Source organism: Simochromis diagramma, unplaced genomic scaffold, assembly GCF_900408965.1.
Source record: "Simochromis diagramma unplaced genomic scaffold, fSimDia1.1 OVJJ01000514.1, whole genome shotgun sequence".
Lineage (NCBI taxonomy): Eukaryota > Metazoa > Chordata > Actinopteri > Cichliformes > Cichlidae > Simochromis > Simochromis diagramma.
Genome location: NW_024387346.1, coordinates 2096897 through 2121758, shown reverse-complemented (window position 1 = coordinate 2121758; position 24862 = coordinate 2096897). Strand labels below are relative to the sequence as shown.

Genomic DNA, 24862 nt, shown 5'->3' with positions numbered 1-24862 from the left:
CTGAACTCATTATGTTAATGTTTGCTTTGTTTAATGAGCTCGATGATCAGAACAGCGCGTCAGGAAATGAGGAAAGCAGAGCAGGTCTCCTTAAAGATCAACTTTCCGGTTAATCTGAGGACTTTTATAAATAAGGTGCTGTTTTAGTTTGAATGGAAATGTATTAAATGGGTGTTCACTGTCAGTATTAATATTCTAGCTTTTCCCTTTTCCGAGAGTTGTACATTTCCCTTCCTTTATCGTGGCTGTTATTTTTTATTAAACAGTATTTCCCATGTCTGACTCACTGATTAACCACACGACCACACACGTCTGAATAATAGTCTTTTTGTTTTTATTAACAGACATGAAAATGTCAACAGTAACAAAAAATTTTTTTAGTCCAATAAAAAAAAAATAAAGTGGGTTGGATCAGGCTCCTCCCACAAAATAACTTAATGAGGGAGAGGGTAAAAGAAGGTTGTGCTCTGACATGTAAATGTGGCCGATGTTCTCTCCTTCCTGGATGACTTATTGAATGCTTAAAGCAGCCAAACGTTGCCCACTGCTGCAGGAGATGAGAACATCAGGCACACTGGACACAGTATTATGAAGTGGGGACATGTCACGATGCAGGATCAGAGTTAGCCAAACAGCCTTCCTATACACGTCAAAGGCCGAAGAGACTATCTGACTGCTAGTACACATACAGAGCTAAGAGATTACGGTTTTCTTTGTTCACTACCACACGAACCGCACACCTACATTGTGTTTTAATAGCATTATTAAGTCAGCAGGCTAATTTAGTGATCCATCTCATGGGACACCCCCAAATCAGACTGGTAGGCAATACAAGCAAAAAGAACAGAAGCAGTCAGGAGAAAAGTGCACAGAAAACATGAGTGAATTTAAACGGGGAGGAGTGGCAGAGGGTTTATATACACAGAAGGAGGGAGAGCTGTCAGTGTGGGCCTTTCTCAACAATACAGGTCACCATAGTTACAGAGGCTTTCTGCAAATCCAGCTGCCTGAGGAAGATTAGCCTGCGATGTCCAGAGCGAGAGGCAGCATGGTGTCACGGCTCCATCGCTGCTGAGGATGGATGAATACCTGCAAGAACTGCTTCGTGTTCTATGCTCAGTACACGGTATTATAACGTAGACAGTCAAAGTGTGTGGGAACTAAAAAGGGCTCCAAACGTTAAAACGTTAGCCAACCATACAAAACACTGACTGCAAGCTTTAAAGCTGCTGCATATTTCCTTCAAATTTGAAGAATGCTCCTCTAATCAGGAACTGCTGGAGGGTAAAACCTTTCACACTGCAGTTCCCCCATCAGTATTTAAGCTTTCATGGTTAATGCTGTTAAAGTTGTCCTTATTTACACTGTATTTATGATTCCTTTATTTCTTCTCATCTAAAATAAGATTATAGGTGCTCATGTGTGCTAAAAAACAAAAAATTAATCCCTTTATTCTAAATATAGTGAAGATAAATCTGAGATGGGCTATACTGGTGGGCGAGTGAAGTAAAGAGGCACAGAGGGTCATTAAATTCAAGTACAGCCACAATTGATCTAAATGAGTGTTTTCATCTGCTGGAAAACTAAATGCCTCCAGCGTGCTGGGAAGCAGCCACGGAGCCGTGAGCACACAAGCTGGATCCTGTGGACATGCGGGATTATGAACAGGGTTTCCCTACAGGAGAAGTGAGAGCAGGGCTGTACCCCCAACCTCTGAGTGGAAATAGAAAATATAATTGTGTCCTGCAGGCATGACTGAACTCTGCTCCTGGTCATCTTTACCCTTACATCCTTTTAGATAGATACAGGTGACTGGGGAGGAGGGACATGGACAGTGTTACTAGACGGGAGCCTCAATACACTGGTGTGTGTGTGTGTGTGTGTGTGTGTGTGTGTGTGTGTGTGTGTGTGTGTGTGAGTGTGAGAGAGAGAGATGAATGCGTCTCCTCTGTAATGTAGAAATGTTTACATGTGTCTCCCTTATGGCGGCAGCAGCAGGAGGAGCTGTTTCTTAGGCTTCGCTCTCCCCAGCTGAAGAGGTGTTCTGCACTTCCTCCTCCAGGATGGGAACGATCAGGTTGTCCTTGGACATCAGGTTGTACTTCATCACGAAGCGTGTGAACCGGTGACACAGGAACGTTTCATTCTGCACACAGACATATGTAGCAATGATCACAGTAGCCAGTGTGTTACCAGTTCAGTGTTCTATAAGAGGCTGGAAACAGACCACGAGGCTCCACTGCTGGAAATGTTTTATTCTAAAGCTGAATGGTGAGAGGCATTTGTGTGTTTCTACTTTATGGATTCAGAACACACTCCTGTCCTATGATCACGTTCCTCTTACTTTCTGAGAAATAAGCATATATGAACCATAATCCTCATGATGGCAGAGAACAAAGCATGCTGCCATTTAGGGCTGGGCGGTATAAACTGTATACGGTAGAAGTTTGGTCCGTTTACAGCATCCTGCCATGCAATTGCATTTGTCCCTAACCATCAGGAACCCTCACGTTAACTTTTATTGAGTGGAAAAAAGTTAGCGTTCATCCTCCAGCTTCACTGTGCTAATGCTATGCTAACATAGCTTTGACGCTACGATCACGTAGCACATCCTTATATACCAGCTAGCCCAACTTCAGTAACCCTACAAACGTCACTGCTGTTTAGTTTTCTGTCTTCATTTATGTTGGAGGTGATAGCAGAGCTGTACGTTTGAATTTTTTCAGAAATCTCTCAGTCAGAACATGCTATATCATGTTTAGGTGGAAGCTAGAGAGCTAACTTCCTGATAACTTTTAACTCTACTCTAACTAAATTTAATAAATCCTGTTTTCATGGACGTCTGGATGTTAAACTTAATTGTTGCACCTGGTAAAGCAGCAACACTGATCATTTTATTAAAGATGAAAGAATTTAGACAGTTTTTAACTCTCAGTGATGCCGCAGTGTTCGTTTGACTTTGGGACCTGAAGAAGAGATATTGGACCCAGATTACTCCGAGAGGCTCCTGACTACGGTAGCCGTAATGCTCCAGCAATCCATCAAGCTGTGTGGCTTCATAGCTTACCAAAGTCGGACTAAAACATTTTTGACAGATTTCTGCGCGCCATGTACCACATAAAATCGGTTTGCGGTCAGTAAGCACAACCAGAATTCATACATAAGGCGCACTGTCGATTTGAGGAAATTAAAGGATTTGTAACTGCGCCTTATAGTGTGTAAAATACTTTATACAGAAGAATATATCGCGATATGTTGTTACCACACTTGCTTCAAAGTATACCATGATATGGATTTTAGGCCATATCGCCCAGCCCTACTGCCATTGCTGCTGAATTCACTTCAAACACTTCATAAATAAATAAAGAATAATCAAACAGCTTATCACAAGTGATTTCTTTCTCTTTTTTTTTTTTTTTTAACGACACTTGAACCTAACATTAGCTAGCATAATGTTAGCTTATAACCAGCTGTTCAGCTGGCTACAGCAGGGTCTCATGTTTCATCTTCTGACAAAAACTGTAACAATATTGTAATAAATAGGCATGTTTATGTACATTTTCTTATGTTGGAGCCGTGACTTGAGTTCAGGAGATAAGGTGGAAATAAGGGAGGCCACAGCAGTGGTGGGTGAGGCGGATGAAGTAGGAGGAGAACTGTGATTTAAAAAAAGACAAATGTGCAAATCTTAAATCTTCACTTACAGTTTCAGAGTTGTGATTTGGACATATCGACAAATAATTGAAAAGAAAAACTCAAAATAACCCTCCTTGGATGGGATGTCCTGCTGATGGTAACTAGTTGACACATCATTCAAATTCCTCTTTCCTTAGACATTATGGACTTGTATAAATAGTCTTTTGTTAAGCTATTGTGAACAAACTGCTTATATCCCACGCAGCAGCTAGCTGGCTAACGTTAACGTGCTTGCTCACCAGTGTCACCATTAAAAGGCTAAAAGTTTGATTTGATGCACTGACGTGGAGTCTGTGTGTAGTTTGCTGCCACCGAGCACAGTGGAGGTAAAGCACTGAGTGATTGTTCGTAAGCATCATTTAGATTTCTGCAGAGAACTGATCCACAGTTTATTGTGTGAAGTCACTCAAAGATGGGGAACGCCTCACTTTTTCCAATTTTTGTTACAATCAATTTAGCAATTGAAATGGAAATGAAATGGGGAAAAATTAACTTGAGCAGAGCACATTTACTTAAAACCAATGATGAACACACTAAAAATACAAGAGAGACTATATGAAAAGACTATAACAGTCTTTATGACCTCTTCAAGTTTGATTTCTGTAACAGCAAAAAAAAAAAAAAACAAATCCATATACCAGGAAGGAACAAATAAAATCACATTTTAGAATTTCTAGCTTGACAGCAACAACCAGAGAGCGATGGGAAGCAAAGGTTGTAAACGCCTACCTCATACTTGTCAAATATCTGGCGATGATGGAAGTAAGCATGAGAGAATATCCTATAGATGCGACGACAAACAGAGCCCAGCTTGGCCACTGATGACTCCTTGATGCTCACCCTGTAGACACAAACCAGTGGTGATTTAGCTTGTGCACTGGGAGCATCACAGCATGGGTTTCCATAGCTGAGCAGCTGCTGGTGAAATGTATAGGTGCCCCATTACTTTGTCCATACAAATCCAACCTCATCTAAGGCACTGTAATAAATGTGCTTTAGCCTGTCTACAGTGTGCGCACATGAAAGCCACTTTACAACCCACTACCACCCCACCTCCAACACTTTATTCCGTCTCTCATGTAATAAAGTCATGTCTGTGGTGGCTGATGCCTGTCAAACAGCAATTTAAAGTAATACAGTTGTGCATAACTTTTAATAAAATACTGGCAACCACCAGCACCACCCCGCGGCTTCCTAGCAGACACACCTGTGGTATGAATTTGAAAAATCCTACATCCCCCCCCTCGTTCTCAAGTTGTCACATTCACAAGGGTTTTTAGAGAACTTGACCTCTGACCTTTAGATCGAGGTCACATTTTTTAAATCATCCGAGATTTTTTAGTAGAAGCACCTATTGGAGTCAATTTGAAGCTTGAAGAGTACTTTTGGAGCTTGGATACTGAAATCGGATGCCTGCTGAAAATGATGCCTCAAGAGTATTAAGAGTGAACAGAAACAGTCTGGTTATTCAGCTTAGCAGCTAAACAATGACCTGAAATTGATTTGATACTATTCTATAAATTATAGCTGCTTAATGGAAAATGACTGACCTGCTGGGGAAGTATTTGTTGCTATTAAGAAGGCAGGCAGCTCCGTCCAGCGTGTGCCTGGTGTAATCGATGGCAGGGCACTGTGAAAGCAGCAGCATCACAAAACAAACACAAAACCCATCAATGTGAGAGCAGCTGCTTGAAAAGCTTGAGTGACAGCTGGAAGCTTTGACTCACTTCTTTGGGTGTCTTGTGGGCAGCACATAAAAAGATCCACTGCTCCGTGGCTGTCATCTGGGTGCAGGTGTCTGGATGGCACTCACTCTGCAGGCAGAAACACCAAAATCACTGCAGCTAACAGTCTCTTACTAAACCAACTACTTGATGTTCCTGAACCGTTCTGCACTAGAGAGAAATATTCCTGGTTTACAAAGAGTAGCAAGCCTACATGCTGCTGACTTATGTGTCAATGACCATTTTTGCAGACTGCACTATTTTTTTAAACCTTAAATGAGACCTGATTCGGGATCTATAGAGGATTAAGGCGAATTTCTAGGGGCGAAAGAATGCTCAAACCCCAAAATTACCAAAGGAAGTTTGTGGTGATTTAGTGTACTCACCTGCAGTTTCACAGCTAGCCCGTTGAGCTCCAGGCAGAACTGCCTACAAAAGGATCCAATGAAAGCAGAGTTAAAACAAAATATCCTCTGATCACATGATTTTTTCTTCTGCAGCCAGGTTTTAGCCCAACTGTGAGCACAAGATTTAAGCAAGTAGAGATCGCCTATACTTCACTTTCTTTTTATCTGAAAGCTCCTCATATCTGAGCAAAGAACTGGTTCAAAGAATCTCTAGAAACGGCACTGGTCTACATATTCAACTTAATTTAATAATTTCTTCAGAGATGTTACTAAAAACTGATTGCACGCAGTAGAAATAAGCACAGGACCGAACACAGAACTAATGAGGCCTACAAAACATTTCATTTTAGAAACAAAAAGTACAGTATATATTTGCTATACTGTGTAGCAGCTGCCAGAATATAAAAGGACATTTTATAAATGCTTGTCTGCAGCTCTGATCCTGTTTAGAAATATGTGCCCCAAGACTTCTTACCTGAGGTGCTCATACTTCCACACGCCCTCATCCTGACCCTCAGGAGGTTCCAGGATTTTGTCGATATTGGAGCAGTCTGATCGGATGTTCTGCTGAATATACTGACACAGAGAAAACACACACATTAGTACAGACTCTCACTTACAGTCCAGTCTGACTTTCATCACCTGACACATGATGAACACATAGTGAATGTGTTCATACATCACGAAAGGCCAATGACAATGCAAACAGTGCCGCACCAAACCAATAATGTGTTTGGAATAAAGTCAGAGCCGCACCAGGTAGGCTGACACACACAGCAGAGAGCAGCACATGTGTAAATGTTTGGGCTACTGTCAGCCACACCGGTACGTTAGGAGTGAGTCAGATGGAAAAAAAGAAAATAACAACAGAAATGTTGAGAAAAACTTGAGTGACAACATTATTAAAAACAAGATGTCACAACAAGCACAGCTCATAATCCAAAGCTCACAGTGCTAACCCTACTGCTTAAAAGAAGGCACAGAGGAATTTGGAGAGATTTTGGTTACTTAAAGTCAGAAAAAGCAGCAAACACTGCAAACTGTCTCAAAATCATGTTCCGACAAAGGCATGTAAAAACAACACATGATGCCTGCAAGCACAGTCAAAAATGTCAAATTTAACTGGCTGATTAAAGTCACTGACCCTCAGTTCAATGTTTTTCTGTGTCAGGACTTCATCCAGTTTCACCTAGAGAGCTCTTTGGTTAAAAGTTTGGTTTTAAATTCTACTATACATATAAACTCACTTCACTAGGTTGAGTGTGAAATCCCCCCACAGTTTTTTTAAACCTTTAACAACATTTACACTGACCGAATATAGAGCTCAGGATTGTGACATCACTAATGTAATGCATAATGGGATTGTTTTTCAAGCAAGTTCGAGTTGATAATGGAATATATAAACGTTTTAAAACATTTAAAACGTTTAAAACGTTTTAAAATGACAAAACAGCACATGTGACTAGAATGGAAACCCTTTTCCAGACAGGAAGCAGCAACAAGGAGTTTGGCTTGGGTAGCAGTTGGAAGAAGGAAACGTATCACCTTCAACAACATTTTGAAAAATATGTTAGTGTGATCACAGGAATTTCATACCACAAAGTTATAATTACACTATATTTAACTGTTGTGGTTACATGCTGTAGGGCTGTTGCTATGCTACACACCCTAGGTGTGTCAGTTATCTGGGTTGTAGCTACCTGACAGCATAGCTGGAATCAAAGAAAGTCTTCATGCTTTGATTTTGAAAAACAGATTCTGCGATAGTGTGATCGTGGCCAGGCTACGAAAGTGAACACACAGAAGTCAAGGTGGATACTGCTGACTGGTATCAATGGAGAACAAAAAAAAAAGCTCCTGCAGCTGGTGCTACACCACAGCACAAAATGTTGCAATGACACGACCTGCCATAATAAAAGCCAAAACTGCTATGCATCTGAATGACTCATTTTTCAGACTCACAGTACAGTTTAGTTAAAGTACATAGTAAACATAAGGTTATTATTACAGTGCAACATTAAATTCATTAGCCCGTTTTCCTCCCTAATGCCTGCTAGGATCTAACTTTGTTTCGTTTATGTGAACAACATGGTGCCTATCAACATGCTTTGCGATTTCCGAGCTCTATGTAGTCAAATTCTTGCCTAATTTGAGCAACTTTAAGCTCAAGCGATAAGACAGCAGCACCAGACAGTCTAAAATTGAGTGGGGAACACACCCACACACACAAACACACACATGAAATGTCAACCCACCTGTTGGACAGCCAGGGTGCTGTCCATCTCCTCAAATGATTCATCTGGCCAGTTGTAGAAATCCTGCACAATGAAGAAGGACAGTATTAGTGTGCACTCAGTGTTTGGAATGTATCGCCAGTTATCCAAAAGCTAGTCTATATAATGTGACTGTCATCTGACGTAAAGTGAAAAGAAATTGCCAATCCTGGCAGTTTATAAATCATATATGACACACACGGAGAGGGGGTTAACGGGATGACAAACTGTCGGTGACAGGTGAAGTTTTTCGGAGGGTAAAACGTTAGTACCTAAGTTAACAGCCATAGTTTTCCTACATTACTCTGAGCTCCGAAGGCAGATAGCTAGCTACATAGTTATGTATCGTCTATTGGGATATGACTATTTCCTGCAAAGCTCCGGCGAAATTAACAATTTTTCTCGGACGCGTGGATCGAGGTATGTGTAAAAATGTATCATCAAACTGGCGTAGGAATTATTCAAGCCGAACACTTATTCAGAACAGGGAAAGCAGGACCAAGAGTCGCTAACATTACTCCAGGAACTAGACGGAGCAACCGCTAATCTTAGCTAGCTGGCTATTTCCAGGTCAGGCCCTTCCTATACGCTGTCTGCGACAAAGTTGTCGCGAAAATAAGGACGATAATGCTGTACAGCACCACAGACGCAGCTTCTCCCAGCCGCGGAGAGGGTTCTTGTACTCATGCTGGAGTGGTTCTACAGACCACAACTCACCTTCGCCTTGGTTCCAGGCCGATTCCTCCTGAGAACTGCAGTACCCTCCGCCATGACCATCTCGACAGAATACCCGGATGTTCGTCAGCCGCGGTGTTGTAGCTGCTGAGCGGATACGGTAACACAAAGAGGCTCAAACTTCATTCTTATGTAAGGAGACCCGTATCAGTGATAGGGCACTCTTCTTTAGCCAATATGCAGGGGGTTCGCATACCTGCAAAGTGCCAATGAGAAAGACACAGACCAACCTGACAAACACCAAAAACAGTGTTTAATGTTTTTACAGCTACGCATGAAATCTGGGTGCACTGCCTCAAAGTCTGAATTATAAGGAAACCCGGCTTTCTCACTTTGTCTACAAAGAGAGGCGCTGTGATTGAGTTAGGAATCTGTAGTTTTTCGTTTTACTGTATGTTTTTCTATGTCATGGGTTCCTTAGTTACAGGCTCAAGTGGGATTTGGCTGGTTGGGGAACCTTAAAATCGGATTTAGTAACGCTGAGAAAAGAATTCCTTAGAAATAAATAATTTGTTTTGATCAGCTGATCTGTGCTGCTCCTTCCACATGCACTGCTCGTTGTGGGTTTAGTCATATGCATTTAAGATATAAGCAGGTATTTCAGGGTGCATGTGGCTGATTTCCCAACCCAAACACACTTGAAAGTTAGAATAAAAGTGAGAATTTAGTGGGTGAATCTAATAGATAACCTTAAATATAGATTGATATCTGCTACCCTTGCTATAACCTAGTATTAACCATGAACAACTGGTCTGCTCTGTACCAGTCTAATATATACTTTACTACAAACTAACCAGTTTTGCCTGAAGTTCAAATGAGTCAAAAATGAATATACTTCTGGCTTGCATTATTTTCCACAAAACCACATTCATCAGTACATTATGTATAAGTTCGATATTCGATTTAAAAACATTAATTAGAACAGTATTGTTCCACTTTAGCAGATGTAACTTATTGTGCAGTCCTTACTTTTGAACATAATTTCTCATTTCCCTTTCAGCTACGCAAATCTTTCTCCATCTCTCAGCGTCGCACATTGTTTCGTTTTTGTTTCTTCTCTGCTTTGAAAATACAGAAACTTTACATCATTCCTTGTTCCAGCCCACGTTAACCCTATGGTTACAGATGTTATACTACTAAATTCTGTGGTTTTACTGTGATTTCAAAGGTTTAAAGCAATCACTTGAAGTGCAGCAACACCATCTGAAACTACAACACCGTCTGCCAACCTAAAACTACAACAAAAACCAAAACAGCTAAAAGTTATAGCAGCACCTTTTGTGTTTAGCTTTTTCTGTGCTTGCATTTTTTTTCTTTATGTGAACAAAAGCCTATTAAACTTTCCTTCTGCCAAGATTACACAAGTATCACACAGTTTCAGGTGGAGGTGTGTCAAAGGAAAAGCCCAACAATGAGTCTTCACTTTTATTATTGTAACAAAACATGATTAGAATTATTTACAGGAACAAAGAAGAAAAAAAAAAAAAAAAAAGACAGACATGAATGAACTTAATTTCTTCTCTCCGGGGATGTCAGGGACTTTACATGAGGACTGGCGACTCATTCAACATATTTACCGAGGATATCTGCATCACGGAACAGGAAATAGTCCTATGGGAGAAAAGACAAGAAAAAAATAACTAATAACTAATTTCAGCACAAAAGTGTGGACGGAGTCTGAGGAAACTGCACCGCACCTTGTCATCCAAAATGACTTTAGTCCCACCGTACTCTGGTAGGAGAACCTTCTCCCCAACCTTAACGCTCACTGGATGGATTTCTCCCTTCTGAAAGAAGGAGAAAAACATGTTAGGCATGAAGTAACACCACAGTTGTTACTGAGTCTTTTATATTTAAAAATCAATAAAAATCTGTATTTTTGTTTCAACCTATAATTTACAAGAAAATACAGTCATGCAGTGGATGGTACATGACACGTAGCTTCCCTGATCCTAACAGCTTTTTAAAGGGCAGATGGCTGAGGATCTGTGCTTCAGCAGGAGTCCTGTTCACTACTGTGTATTTAGAGATGCATTTTTACTGCAGTTTTCAAATGCATCATTGAGAGAAAAATCCTAGGTTAGGTTAGATCAAGTCTGAAGGTCAACCAGACACTGACTATGTTAGCAGTGCTAACCCAATTCTGTAACCAGGGTTCAGGAAATAGTAAAGTCCAGATTTTATTCTCTTAATGCATCATATTTAAAGGTGCAGCACCTTCAGAAAACTAAAACCAGAAATTCTAAAAACTATAACAGACATTATTTTGAACAGTTTTGCTTTTGCAGGAGCAACTGTGTATACAGAAATAAGAGTCGTGCGCATAAAAAGAATTATGCGCAGTGTGTCTAAAACACACTGCTGCATCAGCCTAACCCTTTAAAGCAGGGGTGGGTTACTCCAGGGCTCAAGGATCGGGGTCCTGCAGGTTTTAGATGCGTCCTTGATCCAACGCAGCCGATTCAAATGGCTAAATGACCTCAACAATTCTCGTACTTCTCCAGAGGCCTGGTAATGAACTAATCATTTGACTCAGGTATGTTGACCCAGGGTGAGATCTAAAACCTGCAGGACACCAGCCCTCGAGGCCTGGAGTTGTCCACCCCTGCTTTAAACCCAATCAGGGACACTGAAGGATAAGCAATAACTATAATATTGGAATCTTTTCAAAGTAAAACCCATCTCAAGCATGGTATACTGATTCATAACTGTCTTGTTTTGGAGGGGAATAAAGTTTCTGTTTAAGAGTTCTTAATTTCATTATTGTTTTTATTAATGGTATTGTGAATTGTGAGATTTTCATGTAGTTTAATACCAACTGCTAAAACAAGCTTTAGTTTATAAAATAAAACAAAAACCATACACTCTTCTTGTAGCAGCTATGCCATGTATGCTTACCTGGGTGACAGAGCCAGGTCCGACTGCCACCACTGTAGCCTGCAGCACTTTGCCTTGAGACTTCTCTGGCAGCATGATGCCCCCCTTTGTTACCGTCTCTGCTGTGAAGCGCTCCACAAGCACCCGGTCAAACAGAGGAAGGAATTTTCTGAAAGCCTGAAGACCACACAAAGACAGCACATATTAGCACGACTATCACACTATGTTTAGGTGAACTGGGCAGCTAATAATTCATCATTAGAAATAAAAGTTGGAGGAAAAGAAAAATCCTACAAATTTGACTCCAAACTTTTAAGTTGGCTCTCTTGTGTAACACGCCCCACTCCCCTGACTTATGTGTTATGCACCATCTGTACACACACACTGATTTGCTGCAAAGGTTTTAAAATGTGAACATTAACTAGATTCAGTGCTTCACATGCTTACAGTTAAGTCAAGCTGTAAGTTAATACAGAAACGTGCTGGTTATAATGCATGAGTGAATAATAAGCTGCTGGGTTTGAGTTAAAGAAAGCGGGTGGAGGTCAGCGACAGAGGCAGCCTTTGTCAATCAGTTTCCGCTAAACTGAAAATTAACTTTTCCTCATTTATCTACTTGAGTCTGAAATCACGAGGGAGGACAGCAGCTGTGCAGCCTTTCAAAGAGACACTGATCAACTTTTTTCTGTCACGACTTTAAGGACAACATTTGTTTAAAAGCAACTGCATGAGTGACCTTCAGTAAAGGTCATTTGTGACTGTGATGGAGGAGGGTGATGGAGTGGGACTGGTCCCAGTTTGATAAGTAGGGAAAGGAGGCGGAGCTTCCACACTATGTCTGAGGGGTCCAGGCCAAGGACTCTTCACCTCTCCACTGATAAAACAAACTAACCAACATCAATCAGCCCTGAGCCTGGATCAAACATCCTCCTGCTCACTGGTACCAGATAAAATCCAAGGCCAGACGAAGCAGTTTTCACAAAGTTCTTAACAAGTTGCATAAGCTCATTATGATTAGCCCCACATTTCTGTCAGATGCACCAACTTTTCTCCTTATACTTTAACCACTGATAGTGTTTTGATTGGCTTATGACCTGACAAGAAAACCAGATGTATACTAGACATTTACATTTAAATTGAGTATCAAGCTAGTTGAGGATCTAGTTTTGGCAGACATGGTTTCTACTTAAACAAGGGTTCAAAAGAACTACCCACCTAAGTGTCTCATAACATTTCAAGATGGCTGACCAGTGGCAAGACTCAATTCTAGTAGTAACCTGTTCTATACAATGAGTACTTTTGATTTTGTACATTTTTAAATATTAGCATTACCTTTACTTGTGACAATGTTTCTACACAGGGGTGATGCAACTTTTCCAAAGCAAATGTGTACAGACAAGTATAACTCCCTCTACACTGATAAGCCTTTAATTAAAGAGATTTACTGCAGTAAAAAGCACTCAATTTTCCTCAAATGCGGTGGATAAAGTACTTGAGTACCTCATTTGTCCTGAATGCAATCTGAGTGCATGCTGCTGTAAAAACTACTTTCAAGCAAACGAAACTTCCGCTGCTCCTGACTCAGAGGCCATGATGTCAGTAGTAGTTCAGCAGGAACAATGGGACTGCATGTCGCTCCTCACTAAATCTCATGCCTGGAGGTTTGTGCCCTTGAGCTTGACGGTAAACGCAAACTTGCTGCACCTTATGTGTGAATGAATGAATAAATGGCTACACTAAGTGCAATTACTTACCTTTTTACTTCAGCTAACAGTGCGCTCATAGCTGTACTTGTATACAGGTCTTATGATCCCTCATCTAGTTTTAGGCTTTGTGGCTTGCCATTAAGACAAACGTGCATTTGTTTAAGCTCATTCTTAGCTCCCTTGCAGCGTGACCTTGTCACTGATGTTCACTGTAGCTAACATGCGGCTAAGAATAACTAAAAGCTGGTCAGTTTATTTAAACCGTCTACTGACTGCGTCCCCTATATCAAAGAACTCGGCGGTGATTGACGCTCGTTTTTTGTTCGCCTTTTTTAAATTAACCAGGCACCTTACCATTTCTGGACGTGTGTGAGGTCTGAGAGCCGGCGTGAATCTGCACCCCCGAATCCTTGGTGAGCGTGAATATGGTACGCTGAAGGATATCTCCACGTGAAGAAATATCCAGAATGCGCATGCGCACTAACCTGCCCTGAACTCGTCAGGCGCAAGGGAAAGTTCTAGTACACCCAAGGCCAACATCAAAATATTTTTTTAAAAGCTCACACATTATTTAATAAAAGCAAAACATGTACGGGACATTTTCTAAAACTGCTTTAGTGACTTTTCTGTCTTTGAAACACTCCGAGCTGAGGTAATGTTGCACAATGTCAACTTTGACCCTTTTTTTTTTCCGCCAATGGCACGCCAGAAAATTCTGGAACCGTTTGCCCAGGAACGAGCATTAATTTATAATTCTACATATTTCTATCCTAATTAGCCTATTTTACACACTGTTTTGACTTTATTTTATCGAGAACTATAATTCAAGTAATAGTGTGCCCGCACGTCATTATGAATTTTAAAAGAAGAGCACTTTTATTAGGTAGTTATGGTTTATACACAGTCTGGGCGGGCCGGTACATAACCCGGATGTGCTAGGCCATGTGCAGTTCTGTCTCCGTTACTCCACACGACTGTTCTCTCCTCCAGTCATTATATCATTCCGTCTTGCAGACCGGCTAGCAGCAAGCCTTTACCTCAACTCACAGGTAAGTGTGGACACTGCTGCAAGTGTCTGAAGCTACTCAGTTTACGTTACAGCCCGAATACTCGCGAATAGCGCTAGCTTTTATGTAGAGTGCATTCGGCGCATGCTGCTCAGGAGGCTCGAGTTTGATAGCTCCGCGCTAACATATTTCTTCCCCTTCTAACTGCAAGGACATGCGAGTGTGACTACAGACTTTAACCGACAGGCTAGCTGTCTCTGTGCTCTCCTTGTAAGTGTATTGTCTCGACTGTTAAATGTGCTTTGCTCGTGTGGAGTAAGAGGGAGATAGCGAGTGATTAAAAGCAGTTAAAACCTCGCAGTGAGACCGTGTATGAGCTGAGCAGGGATGGAGAAAGCACTTCCACACGTGCTTTCACAAATTTGACCTTGTGACGCACGACCTGAAGAGCGCACGCGTGGGGTGGACGTTTCTTAATCCAGTCACGGTCAATGCGCATAGAATTTAACAGTCAAGAGACTGAAGCATTTAGAACATCTTTTAGTCAACTATCACATATTTTGAAGTAGTTACACTTAATTGATTTTTTTTATATTCATCTGCACTGAATTTACTATGGTTATTGGTCGCTCAGTAGCTTAAATATAGCTTAACCTCAAGTAATTACAACAAGAATGGGGATAAAGTCGCGGGGGTGGCGTTGTACACGACTTTTAAAAACATGGATTATCTGGGGTTACAATCCTGTGGTCCGTAGACCTTAATAACAATCCATGGTTGTAAACCCCATTTAAAAATCGCCGATAACCGACAAGGGGCTCTTGCATACTACTGCTGCACAGTTTAAACTCGTAATAGCTTGTTGTTCTTGCAGTACCCAACAATTTACAATTTCTACTTTTTGATAATTGATATGTTACTCAATGATTAAAAGATGGTCATTATTCGCTAAGCAGGTGTGATCTGGCTGACTGAAGTCACTGACAGGTTTTCCTAACTGGTTTTAACAGGTTGGCTCTGGGGTTACCTTGTCATTTTTACTAACCCCTTAATGAATGTTAAAGAATGTTCCAGGCTCTTTCTTTGGTTTGTTCGTTTGTTACAAGGACATTACACTGCTACTGTTCTATCAAAATTTTAATCGAATATCCTCATATGTGGCTGTCATTTTTCTTAGAAACAAAAATCAGGTGTTTAAAAAAAAAAAATCTAGTTATTCTTTGTTTTTACATTCATCGGGCCCCCAATATGTCCAAATATCAAAGAGAAATTCAAAATGCATGCCGTGGAAGAGTTCAGGTCTTAGGAGGTTAATGAAATATCTTCCAGTTTCAGCCACTTAATTGACACATTTTCAGATATTCTGGCTGTCAGATTGTGTTGTTCAACTATTAATAAAATGTATTCAGCTGCACCTCTCTTTACTTTTAATATGTAGGTAGGCAGGCCAAAACCAGTATTGGTAACACTTAAAACCATTAAACTTGCAGATTAATGATAAGTCCAGGGGACTCTGCCCCCTTGTTGTTTAGTACAACTGGAGATGTTCCTTTATTCATTCATTCACAAGTCTCATGTCATGCCGTCTGCGGCCACTAGGGGTGTACTTATTACATATGCAAAGAAATGTAATTAAACTTTGGGATACTTGGAGTCATCATTATGGCCTAACCTGTGTTTTCTTTCCACAGACATGTTTCGTTTAGCCACAGTCATGAGGCAGGTGAGGCCTGTGAGCCGTGCGCTGGCTCCCCACCTCACACGAGCCTACGCCAAGGATGTGAAGTTTGGGGCTGACGCTCGTGCCCTCATGCTGCAGGGAGTGGACCTGCTGGCTGATGCCGTGGCTGTCACCATGGGCCCAAAGGTAACGCCCCCTTTGCTTTTTATTTTTTATTTTTTATTTTTTTTCTTGAATATTAGACCAGTTTTCTAGGAGACTGTACAGAAAGATCCTTAATATCTTACACTGAGTGTTGGTGTAGGCCAGGGGTCAGCAACCTTTAAGACCCAAAGAGCCATTTGGAGCCGGTTTCCACACAAAAGAAAACACTGGGAGCCGCTAATACGTTTTGACATCTAAAATGAAGATAACACTGTATATATTGTTTTTTACCTTTATACTTTGTGTGACCAACTAAGGTGTGTTGCTTATGAAATCCATGAAGTGCTACAGAGAAAATCAGATTTTATTCATGTAATTAACACATTTTGAACTCTTAAAGAAATATAACAAAAGGAAAGACACCCAGCTGAACTAAAATGATCCATGTAGCAAACAAAAACTGTTGTGAGTCGCCACCCTTATATCGCCTTTGGGCTGTTGGAGCCTTGACCTGACTTTTAAAATCTAATTGGGGGAAAAAAGCACTATGCTGCTGAAAAATGAAAAATAGATATTTGCAAAATTCTGCCTAAATATGTATTTTACCTGGTTAATGTGTGTGGCGGGGCGTGGTCTGCAACGCCGCTGCAGCGGAGGCGGACGCACCTGAGCTGCACCCGCAATCACACCTCGCCACCTCAATGTCTGTGCTCGCTCTGCTGTTGTGTTGGTGTGTGTCGTGCTGTGAGCTGAAAAGCTACAGCCGGGTGTATGCGTACAGCAACCGTGTGTGAAAAGTGGTCAATAAAGAGATGCTGAAAAGCATGTTCATGCAAACATCGTCGGGTCTGCCGTGATATGTTTACAATGGGACTTCTGCTCCTGAACCTCTGCGCACAGCGTCTGCAAATCGGGGCTGTACGAAGTCACTTTCATCTTTACGCAGGACTGTGAGCTGTCATCTGTGAGGCGTGAGCGGTGTTTGTTTTTAACATAGTTCACGGTGGAGAATAGCTGCTGACATAATGTGGATCCGAAGATCCATAATTGGCCTACCTGGGGTTGAAAGTCTCGATAAATGCACGGCGTTTCGGCGGGTACACCGGCTTCTGCGAGTGTGACTCTTATTTTGAGCGATGAAAAAATAATAGAATATAATTTTATTTTTATATTTCAATATTACAATAATCTTCCAATTTAGAACTACAAGTTAAAAAAAGAACTAACATAAATAAATAATAAATAATACACTTCAGCTAAATGCTTCTAATTTATTTTCCCAAATCACGCGGAGCCGCAGTACAAGGACTAAAGAGCCGCAGGTTGCCGACCCCTTGTGTAGGCTTTCAGCTCCTGGTCTTGCATTGGGCCAACTTTACTGAGTGGTTGGCACTAATAAATACAGATATTTGAACAAAAGGTGGGCAGAACTGGGGCTCTTACAGCTAGATATTTGTACACTTTGACTTGATGCCACAAAGGGGTACCCTGCCCTCCACAGGCAGAGAAGGGAAATCACTGAATTTCTTGCCAATAGCAGGTTTAATTTCAGCAAAGAATTGACTAATTTGGACTAATAAAGCAGATAGGCTAGCCTAAGTCCTTCATCAGCCAAGTGTTAAACAAAATGCATTAATCATTATGCTAAATGCCTCTTGCAATGCAACAAATGGCATAGACTTAAGAAAATACTGGAGATGAAAGTGATTATTTGTCTTTGTGAAACATATGTGCAGAACTTTTCATCTCACAACTTTCTGGCTCATTTCAGGGTCGCACTGTCATCATCGAGCAGAGCTGGGGCAGTCCAAAGGTCACCAAGGATGGCGTGACGGTGGCAAAGAGCATTGATCTGAAGGACAAGTACAAGAACATTGGTGCCAAGCTGGTGCAGGATGTGGCCAACAACACCAACGAGGAGGCCGGCGACGGCACGACCACCGCCACTGTACTGGCTCGCGCCATCGCCAAGGAAGGTTTCGACAACATCAGCAAAGGTGCGAACCCCGTGGAGATTCGCCGAGGTGTCATGATGGCTGTAGAAACCATCATCAACGAGCTGAAGAACCTTTCAAAGCCCGTCACCACCCCCGAGGAGATCGCACAGGTATGGTAATGTTTCTGCTGTCTCCATAAGGCCTCGGGCATTTGGGATTTGAGCTTTAATTATGAGTCTGCTCTTTCAGGTTGCTACAATCTCAGCCAATGGAGATGTGGAGATTGGCAACATCATTTCTAATGCCATGAAGAAAGTTGGCCGCAAGGGAGTCATCACCGTCAAGGTTGGTTTCAGAGATTTCCTCCTGCTGGAGAAAACCTCATTTACTCGTCCAATGAACATTTACTGTCTGATTTTTGAGGACAGCTTGTAAATGTTTGGTTCAATTTGCCAGGATGGGAAGACTCTGCATGATGAGCTGGAGATCATTGAGGGTATGAAGTTTGACCGTGGGTACATCTCCCCTTACTTCATCAACACTGCCAAAGGTAAGGCTGCTGAACAGGTTTCAGCTGTGCATTACTACTCGCTCAAAGTTTTAACTGATAAACCGGTGCTTTGCACTCATTATAAAATGACCAGTTAGTGTGAAAGGCTTGTAAGAGTCCCACTGTCCTCCTACAGGAGCACAACAAACAAACCGTATCTAAACTATTTATCCTCTTTAGTTGTTGCCATTTATTTCTTTGTAGCTGCCTGACTAGAATGTCCAGCATAACATGTTAGTTTCTTAAATTTTTATTTTATAGGTTTTGTCTGAATCGGTGTTAGACACTTTGTAAATGTGTTATTTCATGTAATATTGGTTTGCACCACCAGGTGGTGCAGTGAGCCCAGACAAGGCATTTGTATTCAGTGGTGACTTGGAAAATAGGCAAAGTCCATTGAGGTAATGGGGTCTAAAGTTCAACAGCAGTGTGCTTCCAAAAACATCTCAACACACTGACTTGTTAAGTGCTGCCCCCTGCTGGAGAAAGTGTATGCTTTGCAGAAGGTATTTGGAAATAACGCACTGATAATCAGGGAAAGGGCGAGCAGCCCAGAAGATCATCTGACAGTGTTTTAAACACAAGTCATTATCTGTGACTAGGTATGGGTATCGTTTAGGTTTTATCTGATACTAGTGCCAAACCGGTACTTTTGAAACTGTGCCGGTGCTCAAACCGGTGCTTAAAGAATGGAGAACACAAAATTGGTCCAAAAACCTCTCATGTTCAGCTGTTTTGTTTTTTTTTTGTTTTTGTTTTTTTGTAAAAAGATAACAATGTTAGCCTTTTCTGCAGCTATGGGGCATATATGGTATCACTCTTGGCTGGAAGCAGTGCTTAAACAATGGAAAAAAACACAAACTTTGTCCAAAAACCTCTCATGTTTAACTGTTTTCCACAAGACAGCTGCATGTAACTACCACGGTGTTTGCTAGTTCACCTTACATGCATTAATGTAATAACGTGGTTAGCCTACTCAACGTAAATTATACACGAACAACATTAAGCTACTCGCTGCTGCTGCCATCATCATCCTCATCATTTCTGCTACACTGGCAGGGCTACGGGCCAGGACTCTCCTCTTCGGGTTTTTGGGGGATGTTGCTAACTCCGGGTCTGATAACAGGCAACCCACCCACACTAGATGTGCTCGGTGTGAGGTCTCGCAGCAAGCTATCAAATACGGCGCATTTCTCGGCTTTTAAAAAAAACGCTATGCGTCGCCAGGTGTTTCATCGGATTTGAGGTGTTACCTCCTTTGACAGTATCACAGTATCAGCTTAAAGCACTTGTTGCAGGCTGCTGAGTTTGCATATTTTGCTGTGAAGTACAGTCAGACTTTTGACCGCTTCGCCTTGGGCATTTTAATCTGTAGCTCTGCTCTAAAAGAATGTACGTACCTGGCCCCGCCTACTATCCTCGGAAACGTAAAATGATTGGCTAGAATTCAAAGTGTATGACATCTCAGGAAAATAAAGCACCGAAATGTGCGCTGCTTTTCGGTCTGGTTACTACAGTTTATGTCAGAACCGGTGCCATCATGGCACCGGATACCGGTACCCATCCCTATCTGTGACAGTGTTGAAACGGTTTGCTTTATTGAATTGTTAGCGTTTTCACTTGCATCAAAATATAATCTTTACAGACAAATTTGAAGTGTTTAAAAAAAAAAAAAAAAAAAAAAAAGACAGAAGCATGCTTTCAAACTTGTCTGAGGTTGCAGTCGTCCCCGTCTAACATCGATACTGTGTGCTGACTGGATTTAACAGTAAAACATGCAGGTTTTGTAACCATTAAACTGTGAATGGTTTTCATGTGCCAAGTCTTGTTTCTTCCTGTTTCTACCAGGCCAGAAGTGTGAGTTCCAGGATGCCTACCTGCTGCTGAGTGAGAAGAAGATCTCCAGTGTCCAGAGCATTGTGCCGGCTCTGGAAATTGCCAACCAGCACCGTAAACCTCTGGTTATCGTGGCAGAGGACGTGGATGGAGAAGCTCTGAGCACCTTGGTTCTCAACAGGTACATTGTTGTGAAGTCGGGGACTGAGATGCATGTTAACTGCTTAAGGAAAAAAGAGAAAACTACACTGAGGGAACTTTGAATGTGTAGTAGCTATTTATTTATTTTTTTCATTTCTTTTCAGGCTGAAGGTTGGGCTTCAGGTGGTAGCAGTTAAAGCCCCAGGCTTTGGCGACAACAGGAAGAACCAGTTGAAGGATATGGCCATCGCCACCGGGGGGACTGTAGGTTCTCATCAGTCTTAAGTGTGGCAACTCTTTATAAATCTGAACTGCCATCTGATGGTATATCGTTCTTTGTGTATCTGTAGGTGTTTGGGGATGAGGCTCTGGGCCTGGCTCTTGAGGACATCCAGGCTCATGACTTCGGCAAGGTCGGCGAGGTGCAGATCACTAAAGACGACACCCTGCTGCTGAGGGGAGGAGGCAGCTCGGCTGAGATTGAGAAACGGGCGGCAGAGATCGCCGAGCAGCTGGAGAGCACCACCAGTGACTACGAGAAGGAGAAGCTCAACGAGAGGCTGGCAAAGCTTTCGGATGGAGTCGCCGTACTCAAGGTTGGATTCGGCACCATTTGTGGATGAGTGGTTTTTCCTGTGTAGAGGCAAAGCTGTGACACCTTTGCTCTATTTCAGGTGGGAGGAACAAGTGATGTGGAGGTGAATGAGAAGAAGGACCGCGTGACAGATGCTCTGAATGCCACCAGGGCAGCTGTTGAGGAGGGCATTGTTCCTGGAGGAGGTTGTGCCCTGCTGCGCTGCATCCCCGCCCTCGACGCCCTCAAAACTGCCAACTCTGACCAGAAGATCGGTAAGATTGTGCTTTAGCCTCTTCTCGGTAACACCCATACTCCTAGGGTTACATACGAGCTTCGGTTTTAACCAGCGCCTCGATCTAAACAGGTGTGGACATCATCAGACGGGCGCTCCGTATTCCTGCCATGACCATTGCCAAAAACGCAGGTGTGGAGGGTTCACTCGTTGTGGAAAAGATCCTGCTGGGATCCCCTGGGACGGGCTACGATGCCATGCAGGGAGAGTACGTCAATATGGTGGAGAAGGGCATCATTGACCCCACAAAGGTACAGCTCAGCCAATCACATTCACTCGCAAGATGGATGCTATATAGCTTTTTGTTTTGGGTTTTTTTTTTTTTCATGGCAGATTATGGAGGAGCTTTAACTTTTTATTTCCTCCTCTTACAGGTGGTGAGGACAGCACTGATGGATGCTGCAGGAGTAGCATCTCTGCTCTCCACTGCTGAGGCTGTCGTCACAGAGCTCCCCAAGGAGGAGAAGGAAATGCCAGGGGGCATGGGAGGCATGGGAGGCATGGGCGGTATGGGGGGTGGAATGGGTTTCTGAGCCACTCCTCCTGATCTTTGTGTACAGACTCAATCAGGAGCTTAGTGGAGCTGGAGAACTGCCCCCACTGAGCTCTGCCCACAGTGATGGACGGACTGACGACGAATATGTCAGAGATGCAAATGTTTGATAAATGCTCAAAAGACTTGAGCCCACCGAGTCCACCTGCTACACTAGAGTCCTCCTCAAACCTTTTCCATTAGCACTTAACTCCTCGTCAAATGCTCAACAGACTTAAACTAATACCAGTGAAGAAGGAAATTCAGCAGTGTTCATATTTGAGGATGGTTCCAGTTTATTTCTACCTGATGTATTTCCCGTGTGGGTCTTTAGATCATAAACTTTGTACTCACTACATCTGTTGTAGGGAAACAAGGAGTAAAACTTCTAAACTCCAGAACATCTGGGTCTCCGTCCTCTTGTGTCTCTTCATCGGCTGTCTCTGAGTGAGAGCGGCCTTCTTCACGCCTTTGCTTTCCAGTGACCCAGCTGTACTCAGAAGCAGAGCTCTCACCTGCTCATCGGGAGGCTGTGTTTCAGGTTTCATGTTGGGTTCACATGGGATTGCTTTCCATAAATGGAGGGTATGGGTTTTGCACAAGTCCAATGTTCTTTGAAAGGTAGACGGCCTGAATTTTTGCCCAGATTTAGTTTAGTGTGGCAACTCCTTGTTACCCTGAACCTCTACAACACAATCCAAAATGAGTTTGACAATGAGCTACAAAAGGGAAATAAGCAGGGTGGAATAAACTGTAACTATCCTTAAATGGACCACACAGCCTCAGCATCTGTCCTTTATTCTTGTCTTTTCTTTTTTTTTTTTTTTTAATTATTTGTATGTGTTGTCTGTGATTGACTTGAATTCATCTGTGATTGAATTAAAGCAGTTTTCGTACATACACGGAGCCTTTCTCCATCTTGTCTTGTTACAACTGGACAAAGAGTGCCTAAGTGACCAGAAGTGGAGCGTCGTCAGGAGCCCGTGTAGTCTGAATGTTTACAGAGTCGCGTTTCTGCATCGGAGTGTACAGCTGATTGTATGTGAGGGGCTCGGGATCCTTTGCTATGGAGTAGATGTGAAATCCTCGTTTCCTCCATCGTGGCACAGCACTCACAGAAAGCAACCGGAGAGTGATCTTTGTCTTGCTACTTTATTCCAAACAGCAGTGATGGTTCCACTACTCTTTCATGTAGATGTTAATTGTGGTTTCTTTTTTAATTTTCATTAATAAACTCTTATTCTGATGTGCAGATTCATGTTTGTTTCTGCTATGTAGTCTCCACAAATCAGTTTGCTTCCTTTAGTAAAGCAGGTTGGGGTTAAGTTTGTCTTCTCAACCAAAGCTCACCTTTTGTTCAACCATCCAGGCAGAAGCTGAAGATGTCTTGCTAGTACAACCATGAAAACGATACAGATGAAACTTGTGCATAAACATTAGCAGATGGAGGATTAAGTACAGATTTCTGCATATACACAGTTTGTCCAGTCGCTCCCACCCGTTTCCAAACCATTCAGGCCTTATTGTTGCAGAGAGGTTACTGTACCCAGAGTGTTTTGCTACAGTAGTTCCTGTCAAAGTTGGCTTTAATGTTTAACCTCAGTAAACGGCTAATAATCGTCACACTAAGTCAGGAATGGCTCTATAACTTTGGGACCAAAGTGAGCACTCTTTGCCTCTATGAAGCTGTTAGGACCATTTAGAAACCCAGTATGTCCCCATCACCAGGCCACAGGACCTCAGAATACACTACAGGGCTTTTTTTTTTTTTTTGTCTTTTGTCAGCTACTTATGCTTTGGCAAAATGACTCCGACCCACCGATGGCATTATGTACAGCGGGGTGGGGAACTCCAGGCTTAGAGGGCCGGTGTCCTGCAGGTCTTAGATGTGTCCTTGATCCAACACAGCTGATTTAGATGGCTAAATGACCTCCTCAACATGTCTTGAAGTTCTCCAGAGGCCTGGTAATGAACTAATCATTTGATTCAGGTTTGTTGACCCAGGGTGAGATCTAAAACCTGCAGGACACTGGCCCTCGAGGCCTGGAATTGCCCACCCCTGAGGCACAGCTAGACTGGAGCTGTGTCACCCACATGTGATTAAAAGGTGTCCTAGTTCAGCGGTCCCCAACCCCCGGGCCTCGGACCGGTACCGGTCCGTGAGTCATTTGGTACCGGGCCGCGAGAGTTGAGGCTCGGGTGTGAAATGTATGGTTTTCAGGGTTTTTATCAGTTTTCAGCGTTATTTTTGTTATCGTTTTTATCGTTAACTCTGTTTTCCTGGGTCTTTTCACGTGTGTTATGAATAAATCTTCTTTTTTTCGGTACCGGTACTAGTTTTATTTTGTTGTATTTACCCGCGACGCCTTAAAGGCCGGTCCGTGAAAATATTGTCGGGCATAAACCGGTCCGTGGCGCAAAAAAAGTTGGAGACTGCTGTCCTAGTTTATGGCTGAACCATTTATTGTGTTAAAAACTCAGTTCATTGAATGTATAAGGATGAATATTCTTCCACGCCTATTATTCCTATTTCAGCACCTACCCATTTTGATCCCACAGTCTGCATTCAAATTATTAGAACGCATTACATCCAAATTTATCTGGCAGAATAAACGACCAAGGGTCAGACTCAAAATGTTAATGTCTGGAAAGGAAAAAGGGGGCCTCAAGTTGCCTAACTTCAGAATGTACTACTGGGCAGCTCAATTAAAATCAATGGCTGCCTGGATTATTCGTGATTCAGAAAC

The 24862-nt window shown here is 42.3% G+C and overlaps 2 protein-coding genes across 6 annotated transcripts; one reads left to right on the top strand and one right to left on the bottom strand.

Annotated features, from left to right (window-relative positions):
* Positions 1-317: 317 nt before the first annotated feature.
* Positions 318-13903, bottom strand: LOC120718264 (MOB-like protein phocein). Of its 4 annotated transcripts, none has more exons than XM_040006711.1 (9): positions 13773-13903; positions 11734-11889; positions 8083-8145; positions 6303-6403; positions 5807-5849; positions 5424-5510; positions 5247-5326; positions 4426-4537; positions 318-2146 (listed from the first exon to the last, which is right to left on the bottom strand). In XM_040006711.1, exons 1-9 carry the CDS (start codon positions 13773-13775, stop codon positions 2012-2014), a joined length of 780 nt encoding a protein of 259 aa, XP_039862645.1. In that variant the 5' UTR covers positions 13776-13903; the 3' UTR covers positions 318-2011. The 4 variants fall into 4 exon arrangements, with proteins under 4 accessions (XP_039862645.1, XP_039862642.1, XP_039862643.1 ...); XM_040006709.1 differs by lacking the exons at positions 11734-11889; positions 13773-13903 and adding exons at positions 3558-3656; positions 8818-8949 and having other exon boundaries at positions 2032-2146; XM_040006708.1 differs by lacking the exons at positions 11734-11889; positions 13773-13903 and adding an exon at positions 8818-8948.
* Positions 13904-14322: 419 nt separating this feature from the next.
* On the top strand, positions 14323-23367 carry hspd1 (heat shock 60 protein 1). Of its 2 annotated transcripts, XM_040006704.1 has the most exons (11): positions 14323-14467; positions 16117-16292; positions 18022-18357; positions 18437-18532; positions 18644-18737; positions 20586-20754; positions 20879-20978; positions 21065-21310; positions 21389-21563; positions 21656-21834; positions 21958-22116. In XM_040006704.1, the coding sequence occupies exons 2-11, from the start codon at positions 16119-16121 to the stop codon at positions 22114-22116; spliced, it is 1728 nt and encodes a 575-aa protein (XP_039862638.1). In that variant the 5' UTR covers positions 14323-14467; positions 16117-16118. The 2 variants fall into 2 exon arrangements, with proteins under 2 accessions (XP_039862638.1, XP_039862639.1); XM_040006705.1 differs by lacking the exon at positions 14323-14467 and having other exon boundaries at positions 16119-16292; positions 21958-23367.
* Positions 23368-24862: the final 1495 nt, after the last annotated feature.